This window comes from Lacerta agilis, chromosome 8 (assembly GCF_009819535.1).
Source record: "Lacerta agilis isolate rLacAgi1 chromosome 8, rLacAgi1.pri, whole genome shotgun sequence".
Classification (NCBI taxonomy): domain Eukaryota; kingdom Metazoa; phylum Chordata; class Lepidosauria; order Squamata; family Lacertidae; genus Lacerta; species Lacerta agilis.
The window spans coordinates 35,364,078-35,390,195 of NC_046319.1; the positions used below are offsets into that span (position 1 = coordinate 35,364,078).

Consider the following 26,118-nt stretch of genomic DNA (forward strand, 5'->3'; position numbering starts at 1 on the left):
GGCTTGGTTGGAAAATGCCACCATCTGTGACCAGAACTTCATTTTGCCTCCTGTTTTTATTTCCAGCAAGACACTACTCTAATGCCTTTCTGTCTTTCTTCCACATAGAGATGGGACGATGAGCTGGAGAGATCAGCAGAGTCCTGGGCCCATCAATGCATTTGGGATCATGGGCCTGCCACCCTCCTTATGTCTATTGGTCAAAATCTGGCTGTTCACTGGGGCAGGTAAGATGTGTTAATTGTCTTATGGTGTCTGTGCTTGCTACCCTGGGCTCCTTTGGGAGAAAGGGTGGGCTAAGAATTTAACAATGAACAGAGATAATGAATGAATCTAAGATGGCTACCAAGCCAAGCAAGGCACAGTCCTACACATATCTGCTCACGAGGAAGCCCCACTGAGTTCAAAATTTACTAGTAGTTAAGTGGTTGTAGTATAGAAACCTTTTATACCACGTCCATATGGCAAATTTACAAGTGTGTAGGCAGGGGGAAATGCCAGAGGAAGGTTTATTCTAAATGCAGTGGTACCTCGGGTTACAAACTTCAGTTCGTTCTGGAGGTCCGTTCTTAACCTGAAACTGTTCTTAACCTGAGACACGCTTTCGCTAATGGGGCCTCCTGCTCCCACTGCGCTGCCGGTGCACAATTTCTGTTCTCATCTTGGGGCAAAGTTCGCAACTTGAGGTACTACTTCCAGGTTAGCGGAGTTTGTAACCCGAAGCGTTTGTAAACCGAGGTACCACTGTACAGGTCTTCTCTCCACACACTCTTCCTATCAATAGAGCTTCTGCATGTGTTGAGCTTCACTCATCAATGGAAACTTGCCTAGCTTCCCACTGCCTATGCGCAGGTTTTAGATGCCCCGCTCCTGGTCTGTGGTGGTGGCTCAACCATGCAACTAGGAGCAGCATTTAAACGTCTCTGATATGTGTCCTGGTCTAAATGCCCAGACCATTCATACTCCAGGATTGCAGAGCTATTGTTGGCGCACACATTTCCCATGTGTTTGGTTTTTTAAAAATTACTCTGTGCTGCATGAATTTTCTCCATTAGGAAGAGTGCTGGTGATGTGATGCAGGCAGGGAAATGGTCCAAGAAGAAGCAGAAAGTCAGTAGCAAGACAGAAGCCAGGGCAGAATCTTCTGTAACCTACAGAAATCCATATTTGGTGACGGAACACAACGTCCAAATGGCTAAGCTCCTTAATCCTTAGTGTCAACCCATGTCCTGCTAGGCTCTGTACTCCCCACTTTGGGTTCATTCCCTGATTGTGAGCACATAACGTGGACTAAGAGGGAGTGTACTTTCCATAATCCCAATTGAAGGCTTCATCCTAACACTGCACTGGGCAGGGTAAGAAATCATGCTTGTTGATGCAGCCGAATGTTTTTGCCAGCTCCTAATTTGAAGAACTGGCTGCCAACTGGAGAGTGGGCTGAGCTCCACTCCCTACTTTCAATTCAGGGTTTATATCTTTCACTTCCCACACAGCCTAATGGTGAAGTTGTTATTTATTTTGCTACACCTGCAGCCTGGTGAAAAGAAAGAATCCCTGAGTTTCTGAAGAGATTTTACTTTCTCTTCACTAATGTCCCCAGAGAATGAGAGGGCTCCTAAAAAGAAACAGCGTGGGAGATTTCATGCTCAGAACTTTATAATGCAACTCACTTTGAATCCCATTTTTTAGGGGGGGGGGAATTCCATTCTGCTCAGTGGCTAAAAGTCACCAGTCCCAACCTGCCCACACTTATTATACCAATCTGGAGTCAGTCCGGGGCTCATCTCCACTTCTTTCCTCAGCAAAGTAGCATATAAAAAAACCTTGTGGAGAAATTCTCGGTGCATCTCTTGCTAGATGGGAAACAGGAGGCTAGACTAGATTGGCCCTGGTCTGATCCAGCTGGGCTTTTCTTCTGTTGTGGATTCTTGGCAGTGCGGGAAAGGTACTCTGGCATAAATACTCAAGAGAGGCAATGGTATTCTCTGTCCAATTAAGAACACAAGAAGAGCCTGTAGGACCAGGCCAATGGTCCATCTAGTCTAGCATCCTATTCTAATGGTAGCCACCCAGATGCCTGTGGGAAACCAGCAAGCAGGACCTGAGCACAAGAGCACTCATGCAACATGCAGCAACTAGTATTCAGAAGCATGAGTGCCTCCCACTGTGGAGGCAGAGCATAGCCATCATGGCTGGTAACAACAACAACAACAACAACAACAACAACAACAACAACAACAACAACAATTTATTATTTGTACCCCGCCCATCTGGCTGGGTTCCCCCAGCCACTCTGGGTGGCTTCCGACAAATATTAAAATACATTAAAATGTCACAGATTAAAAACTTCCCTAAACAGGGCTGCATCTTGCACCAAGCCCCTTAACTGCCCTAATGGCTCATCATCAAGGTTTCACACCTCACCAAGAGACTAGCCTGTCTATTCCAAGAAGTCTTGATTAAATATAAATAATAAAAAATAAATAATTTATTATTTGTACCCCGCCCATCTGGCTGGGCTTCCCCAGCCACTCTGGGCTTCTCTCAAACGAATGTTAAAACAATACAGCATTAAATATTAAAAACGTCCCTAAACAGGGCTGCCTTCAGATGTCTCTTAAAAATAGGATAGCTCCTTCTCCACAAATTTGTCATCTCCTCTTTGAAAGCCTTCCAAGTTGGAGGCCACCACTGCTTCCTGTGGGAGTGAGTGCCATAGTTTAACTATGTGCTGCAGGAATAAAAAGTAAAGGACCCCTGACAGTTAAGTCCAGTCGCAGACAACTCTGGGGTTGTGGCACTCATCTCACTTTACAGGCCGAGGGAGCCGGCATTTGTCCGCAGATAGTTTTTCCGGGTCATGTGGCCAGCATGACTAAGCCGCTTCTGGCGAACCAGAACAGTGCATGGAAATGCCATTTACCTTCCCACCGGAGCGATACCTATTTTGTCTACTTGCACTTTTTGGGGTGCTTTCGAACTGCTAGGTTGGCAGGAGCTGGGACCGGGCAACGGGAGCTCACCCCGTTGCAGGGATTTGAACCGCTAACCTTCTGATTGGCAAGCTCAGGAGGCTCAGTGGTTTAGACCACAGCGCCACCCATGTCCCTTGCTGCAGGAATAGGCACTGCCTTTTATCTGCTCCAAATCTTCCACCAGAACTGGAACATATCTTTGTTTTCCTTAGGTATCGCTCTCCAGCTTTCCATGTCCAGTCTTGGTATGATGAAGTGAAAGATTATACCTATCCCTATCCCCACGAATGTAATCCCTGGTGTCCAGAGAGATGTTCAGGACCGATGTGCACCCACTACACACAGGTAAGGGAAACGGGATGGGCTTCTGTTGGAACTTGCTGCTTCTTGTTACAAGTCTGCCAGATGTGGACAGATGTGAAAATGCTAGGGGACTGATCTTGTGTGGTGAGTATTGACATCATTTGTGCCCTTGTGCCCATTTGCAGGTGGTCTGGGCCACGACAAATAAGGTTGGCTGTGCTGTGAACGTCTGCAAAAGGATGGACGTGTGGGGCCAAATCTGGGAGAATGCTGTCTACCTGGTCTGCAACTACTCTCCTAAGTAAGGAATTGGGAATGGGGTTATACATTCATTTCTGTTCCCCTTTAAAGGGGAATCTAACAAATTTGGGTTTTCTGAAACAACATGTGAACTGAAGCACAGCGATCCTTTGAAATTTGCACTTTCCTGAATGTTGCAATGCAATTCTCCAGCCACGTAGGGTAAAGACTGCATATATTAGTGAAAATAATGTGTAAAAATGCAATTGATTAGGTGCCAAAATGTGTACATTAAGCAAATTTGCCCACAACGGTGTGCATATTAGGATAAATTCACACTGAGGGGGTGATGAATGTTCATGAGGACTCTTGTTTTCAAAAAGCCACAAACAGATGTGGATATGTGGAGAGCTGAACTTAAGGCTGGAAAGATGAGAATCCTCATGCTCAGTTTTGGACCCCACCAGTGCTTCCATCACTTAAGAGGAGTCTGCTGGATTAGACCAATAGCCCACCTAGTCCAGCATCCTGTTATCACAGTAGCTGGCCAAATGCCTATGGGAAGCCTGCAAGCCAAACATGAGCACAACAGCACTCTGCTCACCTGTGATTCTCACCAACTGGCACCCAGAGGCATAATGCCCCTGGCAGTGGAGGTAGAACAGGGGCATCCTTAACCCGAACCTTGAACAGGCCCTCTTGTGGGCTTGTTTGTATCAAAATGGCAGCTTCTGCTCCTTTGAATGTTTTGAGAAGTGTGTTTCTGGACAGGCGTGGCTCAAACGTAGGCCTCTCGCCTCTCCTGAAGACAAATTTGGTGCTGAGTGATTTCTGCCCAGTAAGGATGAGTGGGTTAGCATGAAGGAAACATTGTGCGAGTCTGATGTTCCCAGACACTGGCAATTTGTCTGGCTAGTATTTTGCATCACTGCTAGTATTTTGGATCTCTTGGAAGACTCTTCGGAAGCTCTCCAGGACAGGGAATGGAACATGTTCCTGAGTGGGGAAGACCTGAACATCCGTGCTAAGTTCCTCCAGCCACCTGAACGTCTCTGTGAGGAAAGAAATGGAGGCAGCCTTGACTAACGGCTTTGTGGAACTAGCGAGGGGGAGCCAGTGGCAAAAGCCCATCAGTGACTGGCTGGTTGTGAGGTATATAAAAAGGAAGCTTCACTTCTGGACTCTGCCAAGTTATCGCTAGAGTGCTGCTCAGCTATACATTTGTGGAAAGGAGTAATCTTTCCCCATATTTACAGTAATCTATCAATGAGTAAGTACAGTAGGGACATTCAGTTCTTCCGTAGCTCCACGGTGCTTAGAGGCCTCAGGAGGGTAAAGATCCAGGCAACTGGCCTGGAACAGTCCAGTGAAGCAACTGCATATGTTAAAGTGTGGAACAGAGGATGCTTGAGAGAGGGGGAAATTAAAGAACTTTCAAAATGTGTGCTCACTTTTCAGAGGCAACTGGATCGGAGAAGCCCCTTATAAAAACGGCAGGCCGTGTTCTGAATGCCCGCCTAGCTATGGAGGAAGGTGCCAGAATAATCTCTGTTACAGAGGTACGTGGTTAAGTGGTTTGCAAGATGTCAATAGAATTGGCATATGCTAATGCATGTGCATAGATGCAAATGTAGAACTGTATTTCCCCCTTAAGACTGTGACCAAAGGGAGGTGGGATCTGTGTGCTTGCTCAGTTTGCTGTCCAGCTGCTTGCTGTTGATGGTTAGCTTCAAGGCCCACCCGCTCTCCCTTTGTATGGTTCCGACCCCACAATCAGAGGCAGCAATGCTTCTGAATGGCAGTCGCTGAGAGCCATGAATGAGGAGAGGCAGAGTGTGCTTGCGCTCAAGTTTCTCACCTGGCATCTGGTTATCCACTGTGAGAAGAGGATGGTGGACTAGATGGGCTGTATCAATGTTAGTCCTACTCAGAGTAGACCCACTGAAATGATTGGATGCAACCAACTCAGGCTCATCAATTTCAGTGGGTCTACTTTGAGTAGAACTTTGCCGGTGGCAACACAATGAATGCCAGGGTTACTGATGTACAGTGGGCTGGTTTCTACACCCAACTTGCATACCCCTCTCTAGTCCCCATCTAGGAAATCATGAGTCATGATAAGAGACCCAGGGCACATTGCCAGCCAGGCAAAAATACTCCCAGAGGGTACAAAGTGGGGCCAATAGAGATTGTGGCCTTGGAAGATAAATGGGTGTGCCTTGGGGACATCTCATGGGCTGGACAGAGAGGCATAGAGGTCTCCATTTGATGCCTGCCCCCAGGTGTGAGGTTCCCTATGCCTGGGATAGTAATTTTTATATTTGTATAGGTCTTGCTTGTTACTTCAAACTCCAGTCAAAGCCACACCGTAAATATAAAACACATGGCTTTCCCCAAAGAATCTTGGGATCTGTAGTGTACTCTCTACAGAGGTACTGTGGTGGTGTGGATGTGACCTTTAGAGGAGAACGACCCACTTTTCCTTTCTGTTTGCTTTGCATTTTAAGCTTTCAAGCAGGAGCGAACTTCTGGGCAATGTAGCCAACCCCACTAAGCAAATTAAAGGGAGCAGTTGCACCTCCACCACCTGCCCCACTGACCTTAAATATTAACAAGATGCTTTTTCTTTCAACCTGCTGGGGTGAAAAAAGATGACGGTTACGTCCAAAAACCCGAGACCGAAGAGACCAACGAAGTGGAGACGCCCCAGGTGTCGGACAGCAAACCTGTGTGGAAGCCCAAAGCCACAAAACCTGTGAAAGAAAAGCCAACCACTGTGTCTTACATGAGTAAGAGAGCATTACTTTCTCCCTCTCCTAAGTTTCAAAATGCTTTTTCTTTTTTCAAACAAAACAAACAAACAAACCTGAAAGGGAATTTTTGGTCACCTGTAGCTTTTTAAGAGAGAACCCCCTTAAAGCTTCTAGACCAGGGCTGGGGAAGTTGTGGCCCTGCAGATCTTGTTGGACTCCCAACACCCGTCACCAGCATAGCCAATGGTCATGGACAATGGGAGTTGTAGTCTAGCAACGGGTTGAAAAGACTTCATCTACACAAGTGTGACCATGTGGATATCTGTTACAGTACTTGCCCTGCTCATGGTTCTATATTTTCTCTTCCCCCTTCCAGCACAAGTGATCAAGTGTGACACCAAAATGAGGGATAAATGCAAAGGATCGACATGTAACAGGTAATCGCCCCCTCCCTCTCTTTCCTTTCCCTACCTTGCTGGGAAAGCAGAGGCCTCAGCCTTGGCAAAGTTGCACTATATTTTCAAAGCAAAAGATGGGCTGTGCTCTGTTTGTTGTGACAGGGATCCAGTGGCTGTGTAGAAGCCCCTTGTCTATGAAGCCAGCCTTTCAGGGCCCATTCATGTAAATGATGCAGCCAAATTCAGCCAAGATTAAGGGGCTGCAGTTGATTCCGTGCAAGTGCCCGCGATGTGTAACCTGCAGTTCCCAAAGTGCCCAACGCTGTTTGGATAATGTTGGCACTGACCTTTCAGCACCCTCGCTCCAGCAATGTTTACTTATCTCAGCTGGACCATCAATTGCCTCCACCCACAAAGCCTGCGTGTGATGGTTTTAGTTTAAGTACAGTACAGTTTATCACTTTGGGGTTTTTGTGGGGGTGGGGGAGGCGGCGAGAGAAGCACACCAAATCCAAACCAAACATTGGCCTTAAAGAGAGGGTTGTTTGAAAATGTAGAGTGGGGGTGGTGTTCCTTTTTTAATGCATTGCTTTTTTTGTTATTGTTTCTCCTTAAAAAAAAGTGGGTAGTTCAAATGAGGTTAGTAACGCTGCACAACATTTTATTTGCAAATCAGTGGAGTCTGAGTACTTGCATTTGCAACATAGCTCACACTCAGTCTGGATCTATTGCATATATATATATATATATATATATATATATATATATATATATATATATATATATATATATATAATTTGCCCCTGAAAAGTGCTTCTTGAAAAATTGATTTCGTTCCAAAAATAAAAACTCATTGCTGGTAGACCTTGCCGTGTGTCCATTTGAAAACAGATACGGGCCGTCCCAGCAATTTGGGTGGGTGTGTGTTTCTCCACACCTGCCCAGTGATGTTATAGCTGGGCATATGCCAATATCACAGTGACTGCTTCCTTCTTCATTCACCTGGGGCGGGTGTAGGGAGGAAAAAAGCGGACAGCCTAATCAAGGGGAAGGTTTTCAACTGTGTATCAAGTAATCAAATACCCACCCATGTGGACAGCAGGATGTAAGATCAATCTAGATTGAAAGCAGCATGTTGAGCAAGAGCATGAATGAATACAGATTGAGGGGAAACTACATTTTTGTGCTATAAATGGGTTAGTGTGTACACAGCTCCTGTCCACTGTATGTTGATGAAGCTTGCAAAAGCCACTTTCGTGGTGTTGTTTTGTGGGGGCAGGGGATGGATTTGATTATCTGACATGGTGGTCTTCCCCATTTGTCTTCCTCCATGGAACTTTGTCCATCAGCTCTAGATACCTAAAAGTTCTAAAGACAGTGTGAGCTTGCAGTCTGATCCAAGTCATGATCCTCTTGGAATCCTAGTTTTGCGGGTTCCGCCTCTATCCCTAATCAAGACCCACAAGTCAAAGCTGGTATCCATACCTAACATGCATTGCACCCACAACATCACCCCATTTCAGGGGAAGTTTTTATTCATTTGGGGTTCAAAGAAGGAGGAAAAATGGAGGGAGGAGGAACAAGAGAGAGACAGAGAAGAATGGGCAAGTCAGAATGTATGATAAAAATAAAAAAGTGGGTTCTCTGTTTCAGGCTGGGTTTACAGATAGTTCCAAAAAGCTTGAAGACTATTACATGACTAACTATACTCATTTTTTTCCCGGCTAGATACCTGTGTCCTGCTGGCTGCTTGAACAATAACGCAAAAGTGTTCGGAACCTTCACCTATGAAAGCGTAAGTAATAAAGTAATAAACAGAGATATTTGCAAGTCCCAAGAAATGGAGGATAATGATGTGCCTTAGTGACCTGTGTGATGATAGAACCACCAGGCATACTCACCCTGGATAAAAGCCAAGCACACAATCACAGCATTGTGTTCTGTGTAGGTGGCTTTCAGTTCAATAGGCTACTCCCATTATACAGTATTTAATTAGTTCTGACCTGCAATAAATGAATGAATGAATGAATGAATGAATGATGTCTGGCCTCCAAAACTGGGATGTTTGCAGAATGAAGAAGCTCCAGATTCTGTTGGAGCTCGAAATTCTGGTAGACATCATGCATCACTAGCTAGGCCTTACCCTTGCTCCATTCGTAGTTCTTCAGGCACTCTGGCCACCAAATCTAAATCCTTAAACAGAAACAGTAGCATTCATTTAGTGATCAGCAATTAAAATCAACAATTTTTACATTCCACCTCTTGAAGTCCAGGTGTCCCTTGTACTCGTTCCAATCCGTGTGTGTGTGTGTGTGTGTGTGTGAGAGAGAGAGAGAGAGAGAGAGAGAGAGTATTTTGAAAATCAAGGTTGTCAGCTATGTTCCATATTAATTTTGGCTTGTGGGCTATGAATGGCAAATGCCACTAGATCAATTTAGGATTTTGAGACATGACACAACACAAAATGGTTTCAGATCTAAAAGAGCAGAAAAAGAGGGCCACAAGTTGATGCAATCATTGGAAAAAAGCATCTTCATCAATCACCACTACACTCACTCATAGAGAGAAACTCTTCCAGCCCCTCCTCTGTTCAGAACTAAAGGAACGGAAGGGTGTTCTGGCATCTGATGACACATGGACATGTTTAAGGGGATGTATTCAATGTGGGAGAAGCTGAGCCAGAACAAACAGAAACTGAGCAGGAAGAGCAAACAGTCTCCCATACATTACAGATTTTTTGGGGGGAGAATATTTATTGAGGCCTTTTCCAGGTGCCATAGGGGGTTACTGGAGGGCACTGCGGAACCCAGGGGCACTGCATTGATGACCCCTGCTCGGGATTAATGACAGACTGCTACCAAAAATGCAAGCTATTCATCAGCTAGGAAGAGTCTTACAAATAAACTCTATTAACTGTCTTCTGTAAAAATAATGTTCCTTGCAGTCATCCAGTATATGCCGGGCTGCCATCCATTCTGGGGTGCTGGATAACAGAGGAGGCCTAGTAGACATCACCAGGAAAGGCAGAGCAGATTTCTTTGTGAAGTCTTCAAGAAATGGCATCCAATCATCAAGGTAATTTACCAAGGGGGGAAATCTGAGCAGTAAGTATTCTGGGTGATGGTTTTGGTGGGATCGGATTTTAACTTGCGCCTGCTGCACTCACCAGTTGGTTTCCACATTTACTGAGCTGCCTGGAATGCTCTGTAGTCAAGGGCATATGGACACCACAAGATCAATCTGACCAAAAGCCCGTCTAGCCCAGGATAGTGTTTACTTACAATGGCCAGCCAGATGACTCTGGGAAGCCTGCAAGTAGGGCTTGAAAGAAGTAGCCTTCCCTTTATTCTGTTGCCCATGGGCAAATATTTGGAGGTATATTGCCACTGAATGTGGAGGTTCTGCTTAGATCTAATGGCCCATAGCCTTATCCTTTGTGAATTTGTTTGAACTCCCATTTAAAGTATCTAAGCAATTGAGGGTGAATTCCATTGTGTTTTCTGCAAAAAAGTACATCCGCCTGCCCATCCGGAATGTCCTGTCATTCAGTTTCACGGGAAGATTTTGAGTTCCAGTATTAAGAAAGAGGGAGTAAATCAGGACCTGTAGAAGTGAAAGTCAAACTCCAGTTTCAGCAGTGATACGCTTTAAGGAAATGCTGTGTCATGGCTATGTGTGTGACTTCCATTATCTTCTGATTGGTCCGTGCTCCACCTATAAAATGGAATTCCTGACATACTATTCTTAATCTGAGAAACCTGAAGTTCAAACTTCACATCCAAACTCCTTTAGGGGTGGCCAAATGATCACAGAAAAATGCCCTGGTTACTCTTCTGCCTTTAACTGCAGTATAATTCAGAAAAAAATAAATAAATGCTGGTGAGCATTTTCATGGCATTAAATACACAAACACACACTCCTGCTAGTGGCTGCGGGTCAACTTGTGATGCGCCTAGCAGCAGGGGCTTGTTTAACAGTTACAAAATCTGGAATTTATGCATGCTTACTCCTTTATCCTGCCTACTTACGATATCTAACAGATGCTGGTCCTCCTTCTATAATAGTGCATGGAGATTTGATTATTCAGTGCATATCTTTTAGTCTGAAACAGCCAGTTAATACTTTTTGTTTTCTGTCTTTTGCATTTCACAGTAAATTCAAACCTTCTAATTCCTTCATTGTTTCGAAAGTCACAGGTAAGTTTTCTTTATAGGGAGCCTGTAATAGCTGAGAACCATTCAGGGGTTTGTTAGGCATGGAGAAGCTTCCTAGAACTGTACAGTATACTAGAACTGGCCTTTGGTTTACATCAAGGATGTGGGGGGATGGGATCTGGCTGACAGGTCAGGCTGCTCTCTCCCCCACCACTTGTGGGCCAGGTTTGACAGGTGGACTTGTGGGGGCAGAACAGGGGATCTTGCAGAGGGCTTGACAAAGGCACTCTGTATAACAGCACTCAAAAGACAGCTTCTCTTGATCCAACAATCAACTTATTGCCAGGTGTTGCTGAACCCATTTCAAAGCTCCACTCAAGAATGCCACTTGGTGGTTGATAGTTCCCTCACAGAGTTGTAGTCCCCAGAGTTCTCTGTGAAGAGGAATCGACTGTTAAACTAGGGTTGCCATATTTCTAAAAGGGGAAATCCAGACACAAAGGTTGTTGAGCCCGGACACTGTTTCCTTCTGCCATATTCCGGCTACGTCCGGGAAATTCCAGATGTATGGCAACCCTAGTTAAACCCCTCTGTGAATTGTAGCACAGTGTGGGGACCAGGGGTGTTCCTATCAACTCGCAGCACCCGTCACAAACTATAGCTCCCAGAGTTCTTTGGGGGAAGCCATGGCTGTTTAAAGTGCTACCATAGTGCTTTAAATGAATGCTGTGAAAGTAGCCACAATCTCTTCCATTATAATGATTTTTCTGATGGCATCTGGCTGTTACCCATCTCTAAAATGAGATCAAAAGTGACCTACTTTGCAGAGCTGTTGCAAAGACTTACAGAAAACATGGTGAAGAACGTTATAAGTAAAAATTGTTGTCTAGGTGAAAATAATAATAATAATAATAATAATAATAATAATAATAATAATAATAATAAACATTGCTAGTTGCCTTGTCAATCTGTGACAAAAAACAGCAAGGGAGCTGCTTTCATAATTAAATAAAAAATATAAAAATCCTGGTTTTGATTAGGTTGGTCCAAAATGTGTCCTGCAATTTACTTTGAACTGAAACAATCTCTTCCTGTTGGCTTCCCTCGCCACCCCAGCCATCAAGATGTGTGTCTCTTTCATGTGCCTGTAAAAACAATATTCATAATTATGACAAGAGCAAAGCATGAAAGTTCCAAGGGGAAAAAAAGAACACACACAAACACTCAAAAGCTAACTCTGGCATTGTCCTGAAACAGACCCATTTCCCATCCAGTTACAGTTCTGATCCAGGCTAAACACAGCTTTGTGTGTGTGTGTGTATGTGTGTGTGCCAGACCCCTGTTTGCCTGAACAAAGGCATTAGAAAGTTAGAGACGAAAAGGGGGAGAGAGGAGAGGGACTTTCAAAAGCGATGCCATCAAAGGCCTTTTAAAGTTAGGATGCGACTTATAATCTGCCAGGAACAGTCTGCAGACCGGACAGGACACTTACAAGGAAGAATGAGGCCACTTAAAAAAGAAGGAAAAAAAACCCTTGGATTCCTTCCCTCCTTTTAAATGAAGGAATCTTTTTGCAGTTTAGCAGATCTCCAAGATAAAGACTCTCAAAAATGTCTCCTTTGTGTAAAACTGTTTGAAGACTTGGATGTGCAGGGCTGGCATCATCCAGCACTCTGCCTTCCAGCTGCTTCCAGGACCCTAACGCCCGTTAAAGCACCAGCTGTCTTCCCTGGATGGCCCCCGAATTTTTCTTTGCTTCTGATCCTCAACATTATCAGATATCTGGATTTAGCTGCCCTATTAAATTTCCCACCATGCCCTTGAGTTTGCGTCACTCTGGAGTCACCAAGGGAAATGTAAAGGGCGGCTGGACCCGGCTGGTTCACAGCAGCCAAGACAGGTTAGCTGACAGAAGGGGTCCACAAGAGGACACTTAATGGTCCTCCCTTACTAGTGATCCAGGGACGGCATGGGGCGTTTCATTTATCACTGACTGGCTAGCAGTTCCTGACACCAACAGAGGCTGCTTTCCAATCAGCAACTGCAAGGCTTTCAAGGGGATGACTGAGCCACTCAGGAGCTCCTACTCAGGATGCATATCTCTGCTTGATCCTGCAGCAGCAGCAGCAGCAGCAGAGGACCCTTTGCCCAAGGACTTCTCACACCTGGAACTGGTGCCCTGAATATGCAACGGGTGGTGTGTGCATGGGGAGTCTGTCTCAAGTGCTTCCTTCCATCACAACTTGACCTTACGTTTATTTCCACAGTGCAGACTCTGGATTGTTACACCACAGTAGCAGAGCTTTGCCAGTTCAAGAAGCCAGCCACTCATTGCCCAAGGTAAATGCCGGAGTTATACTTGGTGGGTATGAGTTGCCCAGGACTTCCCCCTGCCTGAGTCCCAATTGCAATGAAAGGGAAATTCATTTATTCATTTTACTCATATAAAGTATTTATATGCCGCACTCTTGCAAAGCACCAGGGTGGTGTTCAGCAACGCGGAAACATTAAAAACACTATGATGCATTCATAAAAATGAACAGCCACTCATAGGGCATTTTAAACAATGGTATAAGCCTGTCAGCTTAAAAAAAATATTCAAGAGACACCTGGAAGTCAAAAGCAAGACTGGTGAAAGCAGAGAGGAGGCTGGGAAAACCCACAGCAAACAGCAGTAACTGGTGGGATGGTTCTCTGGTGGGGACAATCAGCACCACAGAGAGGAGAAACAGCTCCCTTACCTATAACCACTGAGAGGTAAGGGGGTAGCAGGGGCTTTTCATGCTGCTCTCTGCAGTTACTGATTGGCTAGCAGCTCCCAATGTGGCGACATCATCAGAAGCTGCTAGCTATTCAGTAGCCACAGTGCTTGGAAGGTGCTGACTGAGCCACTCCTGCCTCCCCATTGCCTCTCACCAGTCAGCGGTAAGGATTTCTCTTCCCCTTCCAAACTAGTAAGTCTGCAAAAACAGTAGATGGTGATTCCCAGGCGTGAATCCCTTCACTAGCTGACACTGACTGTTGGTTTGATCCAGCAAGGCTGTTCAAATATATTTGTGCCAGGCAAATTTAGTAGGGTGGTGGGAGACAGAATCTGGAGCTTCCTGCCTAAAAGCTAAAAGCTTGTTGTAACATAAGGGTTAGCGAAGGCGGCTCTGTAGGGAAACAGCTGTTCTCCTACAGTGCCCTCCAGATATCGCTGGGCCACAACTCTCTCACCATCCCTGACCATTGGCCAGGCAGCCTGTCTGTGGCTCACAGGAGGTGGAGTCCAAAAACTCATTGGCTGCCCATGGTGCAAGATGCTCATTTCAATGCATTCAATTGCCTTTCAGGTCTTACTGTCCAGCTTACTGCAAAGATGAGCCATCCTACTGGGCACCAGTGTACGGCACCAACATTTATGCAGATGTAAGTAACTTTCTTTTTATCCTGCTTGGCAAAAATGGGCTATACATAAACAGTGGAGCAGCTGTGGCATTTTCGGCTTCTGTAGTTTTATGAATGACAGGGGTATATGCACCTTCCGCCAATTGAGCCCGGCTACGAGTGCTGTATATCACATCCAGAGTGCAAGCCAGGCTGTGACATTGAGAAATCTGAAGGCTCTCAAAGCAGTTTACCAATAAATAAATACATAAGTGTGTGTGAACACAACGTTGAGCTAAGATGTGGCTGCAAACCTGCTTTCCATGTGACAAAGGTAAGGTGGAGGCAGACTCATATTTTATAAGCACGTGACAGAATTTGTAGTTCACCGGCAGCCAGAGGATTGCCAGAAGAGAATTCTCAGCACTTTGGGAAGCGTACGGTTCCCAGGATTTCTTGAGTAAGTGGACAAAAATCATGATATAGTCAATGATAGAAGAGTGCACCCTTTGTATGCTAACAGCATTGAGCTGGAACCAATGGTCATGCTGACTGGGCCTGAGAGGAGTTGTAGTTCACAGCACCCAGAGGCCATTCCTTTGGTGAAGGTTGGCATACGGTCATTACAGAGCAGGCCTATAATTCTTATGATTCCTTGAGCAGATAGAAAAACCATGAGATATTCTGTACCAGAAGGTGAACATCCTCTGCATGTCTATAGCACAGAGGCTCAACACACCAGGCGTTCTTAGGGCTCAACAGAAGGAGCCAAAAACATTTATTCCCTGTTGAATTAGGGATGTGTTCAAGAACAACATCCATCTTGTTTGGAGACCAAATCTTTGCTCTCCAAAATTGTTGGCTGGCAACAGAGCCTGACAGTGTTTAATCAACGTGTGGGTTGGCAGTGGAATAAAGTTACTACTGCACAGCGAGAATGGTCCAAATTATTTGATGATTTTGTTCCTACTGCAGAGCTTCTTGAATTGCGTTTTAAAAAAGGAGAAAAACCCAATCCCTGCAAGGGATAAAGCTCATTTTGGACACCGTGTGCCCTTAGCATAAGATCAATTTCTTTGTATGAACTAAGGTAAAGGTAAAGGACCCCCAATAGTTAATTCCAGTCATGGACGACTCTGGGGGTTGTGGCACTCATCTCACTTTACAGGCTGAGGGTGCCGGCGTTTGTCCGCAGACAGCTTCCGGGTCATGTGGTCAGCATGACTAAGCTACTTCTGGTGAAACCAGAGCAGTGCATGGAAACGCCGTTTACCTTCCCGCCGGAGCAGTACCTATTTACCTACTTGCACTTTTTGGCGTGCTTTCGAATTGCTAGGTTGGCAGGAGCTGGGACTGAGCAACGGGAGCTCACTCCATCACGGGGGATTCGAACTGCCAACCTTCTGATCGGCAAGCCTAAGAGGGTCAGTGGTTTAGACCAAACTCCTCTTTAGATCCTGAGTTAGCACTCTTCAGCAATGGGTTGAATGGAAGCATGGCTTCCCACCCAAATATGACTGCTCAACTGCCTTGGCTTTGGCAGTTATGAGTGGTGGACTTAATTGGATATAAGGTAGAAGGAGAAGATGGAAGGCCAGCCAGGGAAAGTTTGTGTTAAAGAAATATGTGCCGGTGTGTATAGTTATCGCTTGATGCCTACAGGATGAACTGATGATTGCACACAGTTTGGTCATGGCCTCATTCTGCATAATGGGAGGGCTGGCCCTGGGATTTCCATTGCACTTCCAACACATAAAGAAGGGCACTCAGATGGTTGAGATGAGATCTCTCTCTCTCTCTCCCCGCCCCCCCCCTCTCTATGTGATATATGTATGATATGCAGGGTATCCCAGTGCATATGGGGAATTTGAGACACTGGTGCAAGTTGGTGGTCTTTAAGCTTTTAGTGAAAAAAGCCTTGCCTGCATGCTCTAGCCTTGCCTGCATAACTCTGCAAGGTGTTGTATATATCAATAAAGAAGGAATGAATAATAGTCCTAATTTACTTGAATTTTTTTTTTTAGGCAGCATTTCATTAATAAACTAAAAGTGGTTTGCAAGAACTAGAAAAATAGGACAGAATCTACACACACGGAGCCAAGAATTGTTAAAACAAGCATCAAAGGCCAGGGAATGCCTGGGCAAGAAGACTTGTTTTCAATAACTATTGGAAATTCATCACAGTTGACATACCCCCTAACTGTCCCATTTTAAGCAGGACATCCCAGAATCACAGATGCCAACCCCAACATCTGTTTTGGTCCAGCACTCTGGTGCGAGTCCTTGTGTCAGACTACTGGAAAAAAGACGCCTACTCTGGCACGAGTCAGCAAGGACGCACCAAAGTGCCGAAGGTCCAGTGCCGTGGCATGATCCTGCTGACGAGTGCCAGAGTGTCAGAATGGAAGAAACACCCTTCCTGATGTCCTGATTTTTTTTGGGGGGGGTGTGTGTGTGAAAATGTTGGAGGGTATGAGTTCATGCCTTCTGTATCTCAGAGGGGAGACCATTCCACAGGCTGGGTGGCATCATAGACAAAACTCTCTCATTATTACTACTGCTATTCCCACCACATGAGTAGTTAACTTGGCACTCTCCCACTGTTTTTGGACTCCAACTCAACTCCCAACAGCCCCAGCCAGCACAGCCTGTGGTCAAAGGTGATGGGATTTGTAGTCCAGCAACACCTGGAGGGCACCACATTGGCTACACTATATTACTACTGCTCGGAAGCATGCAGTGATCAAGTGCAGAGGCCGTGTGTGAACTGGTCCCTGCTCTTTATATGGTAGGTGACTTTTTGCAAAATGGAGACCAAGCAGATTTCCATACTGGGCCTTAAATTTTGGCCTTTACACATCATTTAGCTCATTTGTTTGGGTACATGTGTATCCAAAATGATCTCTGATTATGGCACAGGGCTATAGGGAAGTAGGAACCAGTCTTTGCAGAGGACCTTGGACTCGAGGTATCTTTCCCCTCTGCAGCCCCATAAAGACTGAAGCTTTTTTTGGTTCCCCCTCCCCCTGAGACCTGTTTGGTGTGCTTTCCTCCATGGGGATAAAGAACACTTAATTCTGGCCTGTGTGACTTGAATGGGAAAGAAAAGAGACAAGTTCACTTCCCCCCCCATAGAAACCAGCATGCTATTTTAGCTGGCTCAGGACTGAGGCCTTGGGAAAGGTATGTTTGCAGGGAAAGAGGTCACGGTAGATCTGGAAACGCTCTTGAGAGCTCAAGGAGCCAGAGTGCTTGTAATCAGTGGCAAAATAATGAGACCACAAACGTGCCGGAGGCGCACTCCAGGCTTGGATGAACTGAGGAAGCAAACAGCCGAAAGTAGTGAAAGCTTATCATCAAAGCCAGATGGCCCATCAAAACCTTGCATAAAAGTGGTTTCCTGCCACCCTGCAGAGAGCAAGGGATGGTGCTCAGCTGTTTCTAAAACAGACCAAGGGGGAAGGGGGAAGAAAAAGAAAAGAAAACCATATTGAAATACAAGCTTACAACAGCCGTGGGTGGGCAGAATGTAGAGTGGGATCTCCTGGTAGATTTCTGGGTGATTTGCAGCAAGGATTTCTGATTCCCAGTTTTTTGACAATAGTGACAATGCCAAGGCTCCCCACTCCACTGAACAAGCAGGTTGCTGAAATTAATAGCTTGGGGGGGGGGAATGGGGACAGGAGCAGATTTATATTCTATTATTCACTCATAACGTTGAGAGTGACTTTAAAAAATAGTTAAAATGCAACACAGCAGACAGCAGGTGTGGCGTTGTGTATTGTCAACAAAGAGAAAATGTAACCCCCCCCCCAAAAAAATTAAGATTAAAAAGGAAACAGACTGTATGCTTGATTGTATGTCTCCCTGCTATGTACAAGGCTGGAACGAAGAAAGTCAAAATCTCTCTGTTCCTTTCTAGTGAACTTATATGCAGCTTTTGTTCAGTAAGCTCAGTAAAGTGTTATCAAGATTTCTTTTCTCTCTTGCCTCCATTTCTGTTGGTTAAGTGATTTTGCCGACACGGTGCGCACTGGGTTTTTGTTACTCCCACAGCACAGTGCCAAAACAATTCTCATCCCCCCCCCCCCATTCTCCATCAATTTATAAGTAAAGAAGTTGCATTTGAAAATTATCAAATGCATGGTTTGGATGCATTCCAGACTAGGGATAGAGAAAATGAGGCTGCTTGGCCATCGTTCTATATTATAATTGCTGTTTTTTTAAGGAAGGGAGGAAATTCCTTCCTTTGCTGGGGCTTATCCTCTTTAAACAGTTTTGCAACTTGGTAGTGAAGATAAGAAACTCTTACTGGGAGCAAGCGAAAGGCAACACCAGGGGGTAAGGGGGTGGAAGGGGTGTGCCTTGACCACACCAGAGGTGAATTTCGGAAGGCAGAACAGCCCGGAAATGAAGTCTTTGGAAAGAGCTATTGGAAAGGGAGGCTTCCATAGTGCAAAGCTGCAGAATAATAGCCTGCCTGACTTCCTTGAGGACAGGGTGATTTTAAAAAAAACAAAAACAAAAAAATATCCCGGTTTTAGATGCTTTGTGGCTGCATACTCAGGCAGATTCGAAGCATATCTGCTTCAGCTGTGTTCCTCAGCTCTCCTTGACCATATATAGAAGCCCCCAAATCAAGCTGGCAATTGGAATGGGCAGAGCTGCCAGCACAGAGGCAGTGATAAATGTTTAAAGGGATGAAAGAGAACCTGCCTTTTATGGCTTGGGCGGGAGAGAAGGAGGGGAGACCATGATCTCCAACATGTGTGTGTGTGTGTGTGTGAGAGAGAGAGAGAGAGAGAGAGAGAGAGAGAGAGAAAGAAAGAAAGAAAGAAAGAAAGAAAGAAAGAAAGAAAGAGCTCTGCACATGTAAGCCAACAGCATACATTCCTTTTTGTACCTGTAATATGACAACAGTTGGAGTTCATGAAGAATAAATGGTTATATTTTCCGCGCTTGATTCAAGATGCTGCCCTGGAGTGTGTGTGTGTGTGTGTGTGTGTGTACACACTCCCTCCCTCTCTCTCTCTCTCTCTCTCTCTCTCTCTCTCTCTCTCTCTCTCTTTAGCTCTTTGTTCCTCTGTAGCTGCCTATCCACAAATCCTCTTGAGTCCAAAGACTGGCTTTCCCTTCAGCTTCGGTGTTCTGTGCTATTTCCCTCTTTCCCAAATAGCTTTTAAGATGCAGTGATCCATCAAAGGTTGTTGCAATTCTCTAAAGCCAGGCTTGACATTTTGGTAAACTTTAATGTGATCTGGAATTAACCTGGTATAAAGGTATACATGCGCCTGTATTTTATTTTTAAAAAATTAATGCTGCTTTTTGAAAGGCGCCGGGGTGGACATTGCTGTCACGGCTGACGATGAGGGAATTGAGGATTCATTTTGGACCAGGATGCTGAGCGCTGGGGCTGGTGTTGAATGCCCTGTGCCCTCAGCCCTGGCACAGGCCAAGCGATAACAAAATGATAACCTGGAACTGTGTTTTTGTGAATAATGTCCCAGCTAGTATGCAACATGGGTTGATTTCCATGCGATTCCTCTGAGCCTCTGGGCCCCTTTGTAAGTAACTGTGGTTGTTCTATGACCTTTCAGAATTCCAGTATCTGCAAAGCTGCTGTGCATGCAGGGGTCATTGGGGACACCGCTGGTGGGTACGTGGACGTGATGCCTGTGGAGAAGAAGAAATCCTACAGTGGCTCTTCGAAGAATGGGATCCAATCTGCAAGGTGAGGCAGTCACCCCTCTCCTGATTGGGCTCTTTATGAAATGGTTCTTCTGTTGTCTTCTTTGTTCTGCAATCTAAGAACTGAAGAAAAGCCCTGCTGGATCAGAGCACAGGTCCATCTAACCCAGCATCCTACAGTGGCCAGTCAGGTGCCTACAGGACATGCACAAGCAGGAAACAACAGTAATTCTCACATTTGTTCCACACAATTGCTACTCAGAGAGAGAGAGAGAGAGAGAGAGAGAGAGAGAGAGAGAGAGAGAGAGAGAGCATATGAGCATGTGGACTCCATATGGCCACCATGACTAGTAGATCATAGACTGGGCATCTTGGGCATTATCAGTACCACGCTACCAACTGAGCTATCCGGACTGATAGTCACTGACAAGACTTTTCCTCTATGAGTTTGTCTGTTCCTCCACATCTGATTTACTGAGCAGCACCACATCATCTGATAACAAATTCCATAAATCAGTGATTGGCTGTATGACAAAGTATTCAATAAGGAATTGATTCACAGTATTTTTCTTGAGAGTGATCAAGGGGGATAAAGAAAGGAGGTGTTCAGACATGTTCCGTGTTTCTGCTTTATCTGAGAAGAGAACTAGTAAGAGCAAGTAATTACAGAAATTTAGAGGGATTCATCACCTTGTTCTGATATTTTATTTTACAATAGTGATGGTCCTTTGTCATGGATAGGAATCATAGGAAGCTGCCTCATGCTCTGAAAGACCACTGGTGCATCCAGCTCATTATTACTGTATCTAGTCATACTGGCTGTGTTTCTCCAGGATTTCCAGTGGGATTCTTTCCTAGACTTACCTGGAAACAGAGCAGGGATTAAACCTGGAACCTTCAGCATATACCACTGAGCTATGGCCTGTCCCTGGTGATTCTCAGGTGTTTGGGGAGAGGTGTCACCCGGAAGAGCATCTTCTTTGCAAGCAGAAGGTCCCAGGTTCAACCCACAGCACCTCCAGCTATGACTGTGAGAGACCCCTGTCCGAAATCCTTGAAAGCAGCTGCCAGTCAGTCTGGACAACACTGAGCTGGATGGACCAATGATCTGACTTCATATGTTCTTATGTTGTTGGACTCTACTCCCATCAGCCTAAGCCAGTGCAGCCAATAGTCAAGGGTGATGGGTGTTGTAGTCCAATGTTATCTGAAGAGCCACAAGTTCCCCATCCTTGTTCAAGGGAATGCAAGTGATGTCCCTCCTCCCCCTTAGTAGAATCTCACTTCTAGAAAGCATATAACAAGGCTGACCCTGTAGGATGCTAAGCACACCTCTGTGAGTTAGTTTGTGGGGCGGCAGGCCCCTAGATCTCTGACATCAAGCAACCAGGCATGGTGCCCTCATCATTCCTGCCTTAGATCCCATGGGGGTTTCTGGGAAAGTACATCTTGGATAGCTCCCTCCCTGCTCTTCTCAGTCCTGCGTAAGCTTCACTATGTTGCTCCCCCAGGAGGAAAAGGCTTTTGGGAATATCCCAAGATAGCTCACACTGGGACTTCTGTAAAAGCCAAAACTCTCAGGGTTGCGACTGGTTCCAAGACTGTTGCTTTTTTCTCCCTTTGATGGAAGTGAAAAGGGAGGGCGAGTCAGCAAGGCAACTTTTGAATACTCTGAGCATGGTGAGGAAGAACAGTGTCTCTCTGAAGGGAATAAGGAGTCTCCTTGCAACTCTCAGCACCCTTAACAAACTACAGTTCCCAGGGTAATTTGGGGGAAAGCCATGACTATTAAAGAGGTATAAAGGTAAAGGTAAAGGGACCCCTGACCATTAGGTCCAGTCGTGTCCAACTCGGGGGTTGCGGCGCTCATCTTGCGTTAATGGCCGAGGGAGCCGGTGTACGGCTTTGGGGTCATGTGGCCAGCATGACTAAGCCGCTTCTGGTGAACCAGAGCAGTGAACGGAAATGGCGTTTACCTTCCCGCCAGAGCGGTACTTTTTATCTACTTGCACTTTGACGTGCTTTCAAACTGCTAGGTGGGCAGGAGCTGGGACCGAGCAATGGGAGCTCACCCCGTTTCGGGGATTCGAACCACTGACCTTCTGATCAGCAATCCCTAGGCTCTGTGGTTTAACCCACAGTGCCACCCGCTGTGGTATAAATGCATGGTGTGGATGGGACCTCAGTCAGTCAACCATGTTTTTACTGTTTAGAGCCAAGGGTCATTTTCAATATAAATCATTTAAAAAATCCACTCCGGATGTGGATGGGAGGAAGTAGCCTACCTAGTAAAGCAAGCAACCCTATAAATAACAAATTTGTCTGCATCAGCCGGCCACCTTCTCAATTTTGAAATAGGTTTCAGGGTTTCAAACATAGAATGAAATCCCCATTGCCTTTAAATGAGTTTGAACAGAGGAATTAGCAAAAGAACATTGACCGCTGTGCCCCATCGCCAACCCAAAGAGCCAAGCTTTTCAGATGGGGCCTGCTGAGTTTTCTTTGAATCTTTGAATCTTATCTCCTCTCTTGTAGCCATTGGAGACTCTCCTGAGACTCCACCCCCCCCAGTCTCTTCAGGGTGGGGGAATTCATATAAAGAATTTCCTATTGGCTGTGAGATGGGGGTGGGGGGAGGACTGGACAAAAGTGTGGAGGATTAATGGCTTCTTGGTCATCATAGATAAGACCAGAATATCCCTACTTAGAAGCTGTTCAGAAAACCAGATGCTGGAGATATGGCCCCCAGGAGGCTTCTTGTGAAGAAAATATGACAGGGTCAGACCTGTTTATCACTTTATGCAATTTTCCAAGTATTTAAAACAATCAAAAGAAGATGCAGGGGCTCCCCCCCCCCCACTCCTGTAATGGAAAAACTGCTTATGCCTTCCATTTGTCTTATTTCTGATTCTTTGTTTCCAGCTTAAAGACACAGACAGAAGGAAACGCCTTCCGAATCTTTGCCGTGAAGCAATAAATTTCCAAGAAACGGAACCCTGTCTGTTGGGAGGAGGATGCGGCGCTATTCCTAAGCCATGGGAAGCCCACACATGATGGTGGCCGGTCCTGGCATGTAGTACGACGAAGCCCTCTTGGTCAAAACTCTGGCTGCCGGAATCACATTCTGACTTAACTATCCACATCCCATTGGTGTCAGCTCAGTGTTTTATTATTATTAATATTACTTTCAAACATTTAGGGTCAGATTTTGAGAGCGGAGTGTTCAACACCTTATTCTCTGGCGTGCAGCTTAGATTGCTCAAAGACAAGAGCTTTGCACTTCATGGAATGAACCTACCGCTTAAGGGTGAATGTTAGCTTGAATAACTATGGAGGCCTTGCTATGTGTGTGATAGTTTGTGTGTGTGATTGGGTGTGTTGGAGAGAGAGAGAGAGAGAGAGAGAGAGAGAGAGAGAATCCAAGTATCTCTGGATTCTTTTCTTGGGTTAACAACAGGTCCATTAAATGCAGTGCTGAAACAACATGTGGTAGACTGTTCTGTGGATAGTGCAAAAGACACACCTAGCTGTCGGAAAAACAAAGCACCATCTCTGTAAACCGGGAATTTCTCTCAAACAAAGGGAAAAAATGTGGAATAGCTGGGTTTGCTGGCCAAACATTTGCAGGAAGTTAGGAAGGTTTGGGGTGTTAAAAATACATCAAGGAACTAGAACCCCTGTCCAGGCACATTTCGATTGGTAGTACGTTAGACAGCATTGTTTTATTTACAATTACCTACAATTTATTTTATTCAGCAGAGCTGGTCATATCTTAATTATGCAGTGATCTCTAGAAGTTGATCTTTATTTTGTTAGAAATTTACAGAGCGTTTGCTTTGCCCCTGTTTTTGTACAGATGTGGGGCTTTATTTTATTATTATTATTATTATTATATATATTATGTATGTTGGGGTTAACCACAACATATATATTAGAGAATTAATAGATCTGGTTTGTTTCCTTGTATTCAGTAATTATATATTTAGATCCCATGCAGATCCCAACTGCCTCCATGATGAATGGAGTTGTAACATTAACCCAGCTATTTCAAGGGTTGGATTTTAATCCTTTATCATTCTCACACCCCAAACCCCCCATTTAAAACCTTTTAAAATCCAGCCCAATCCACAGCTGGGATCCAAAGAGCTTGCTTTTGTCTGCCTGCTGGGAATTTGGACAGCAGTTCCTCTAATGTCCAGGCTCTGAGTGTCACAGAGCACTTGGAAAGTTTTTATTTTATTTTAAGGAATTCATTCCAGTTCCAGTTCATTCCCTGCAAAGAGGAACAAATTCCATTCTGATTCAATTTATAATAATTCATAATTCCTTCACGTAGTCCTAGGTGTTATTCTTTTCCTCTTATCTCTCTAGACGCCAGAGTTTTAAAAGCTGCTCTGGAGAAGTATAAAATAGAAAACATCATCATCATCATCATCATCATCACACACACACACACACACACACACACACACACACTGCAATGTGGAAAAAAAACTAATTCACATTTGGTTCACCTGGAAATTATAGGAAATGCTTTCTGCTGTAGTTCAGAGATAGCTGAATTAATTCAGTGAAGTAGTTCGTTCCAAGCACTAATGTGATCACTTATGTAACCAAAATGGCACCATCCATATATAACAGAAGTATCAGTGGATCTGGAGGGAACCCCCAAAGTTTGCATAGGTTCAACATATCTTTAGGTTCAAAGAGGCAATGAGAGCTGGTCATGCTCATTTGCAATGGAATGCTGACTAAGGAGTGGGTGGGTCAGAAAACATGGGGGGAGGGGAAATGGAATGGAGCAGTAGAAATCTTGAACAGTGTCCCACACCACAACATTTTATTGCAGGACTCTCTGAATATTGGCATCTCATCTCATGCCATATCACATTCTGCCAAAGATTATAATCTGAACATTTACTTTCTATTTATTTAGAGTGAATCTTTACAGTAAGCAATAGTTGTTTCTTTCCTTTTAAAAAAAAATAGTGATGCAGATGATCAGCTAAGTGCCTTGGATAAGCTTTGGGATCCTGAACTTCAAGGAGTGCTTGTCAGCCGTGGTGCTAAAGTGGTGCTAATTAGGGATAAATAGAACTGCATCCCGCCCCCATATCTGCCCCAGGAATTGTCCCCAATAAACTGATTTAATATTCCAAAAATATAGAACAACTACAACAAAGAATAGCCTTTTCATTCCTGGGTTCATGATTGCCTATTTTGGATGCGTGATCTGCATACATCTCTTCTCTGTAGGCAGCAAGGGCCTGCAGGGTTGGTTTTTTTGTATATTTGCTTTTTTCTATGAAAAATGATGTATTTTTTACTGTTTCCTTTGTAAAAAAAAAGTTTACTGTAAATGACTTTGTTTTAGCTTTGCATGGTCTTCTCGATGGGTTTAGGATATCAGACTGATTCTCTTGCACCACAGCAAAGTATCTCTACAGCAAAACAGACTGATTTTCCGGCTGTTTTGGTTTATGACATTTGTAGAAATAAAACTCTTGAGATTTAAATGAGACCATTTAGCATGGAGCTTGTTTGTTTCATATCTTATCTTGCTGGGTTTGTTTCAAGGCTTTTGCAGAATTGTCACACAGAACAAAATTAACTCTTCTTCTTCTTCTTCTTTTATAAATCAGGGGTGTCAGACCCAGGCCTGGGGAATGAATTCAGTTCTCCAGACCCACCAGTCTTGCCCTCAGAACTCTTCCCCAGACCACATCCTTCACTGCCTCTGTTTTGTGCTTTCCTTGAGAGTTTTTGTCATGCTGGAATATGTCCTTTAATTCTAATGACAACCCTTGCTTTCCTGGATGCAGGGTACAGAGGGGAGTGTGAGTGTGTAGAAACTAGCCTACAGTATAAAAGGAACATTTCCATGTGTTGCTCCACCCAATTTTGCTTCTGGCCCCACTCTCCACTGGTATGTGCCCACCCCCCCCCCCCAAATTCACCCAGAATAAAATCCGGCCATAAGGCTGAAAAAAAGTTTCTCCTTCCTGACATACAGTATTCTTATCTATTCACTTTTGGGGGCAACAGGGCATATTTACTTGTGATTCAAATTCCAAGGGTGGGGGGTGTCCTCACAGTGCATGCACACGAAAGCTCATACCAATAACAAACTTAGTTTGTTTCTAAGGTGCTACTGGAAGGATTTTTTATTATTTTGTCTCGCAGTTAAGAAATGAACACACACGCGCATTCAGGCAGGTAGTGAACTGTTAGATAAATT

General features: G+C 44.8%; 1 protein-coding gene across 2 annotated transcripts in view; it reads left to right on the forward strand.

Moving 5' to 3' along the window:
* Positions 1-24,115, forward strand: part of CRISPLD2 (cysteine rich secretory protein LCCL domain containing 2) — a 47,561-nt gene extending 23,446 nt beyond the window's left edge. The window contains exons 3-15 of one of the 2 annotated variants that reach the window (XM_033156891.1): positions 109-227; positions 3,188-3,320; positions 3,464-3,579; positions 4,977-5,077; positions 6,158-6,307; positions 6,648-6,708; positions 8,398-8,464; positions 9,614-9,744; positions 10,822-10,865; positions 13,091-13,163; positions 14,159-14,234; positions 19,790-19,923; positions 22,803-24,115. In XM_033156891.1, the coding sequence (XP_033012782.1) occupies positions 109-227; positions 3,188-3,320; positions 3,464-3,579; positions 4,977-5,077; positions 6,158-6,307; positions 6,648-6,708; positions 8,398-8,464; positions 9,614-9,744; positions 10,822-10,865; positions 13,091-13,163; positions 14,159-14,234; positions 19,790-19,923; positions 22,803-22,857 (1,260 nt within the window). In that variant the 3' untranslated portion in view covers positions 22,858-24,115. The remainder of the gene's footprint in view (positions 1-108; positions 228-3,187; positions 3,321-3,463; positions 3,580-4,976; positions 5,078-6,157; positions 6,308-6,647; positions 6,709-8,397; positions 8,465-9,613; positions 9,745-10,821; positions 10,866-13,090; positions 13,164-14,158; positions 14,235-19,789; positions 19,924-22,802) is intronic. The other variant, XM_033156892.1, reaches the window with a different exon arrangement.
* The last annotated feature ends 2,003 nt before the right edge of the window (positions 24,116-26,118 follow it).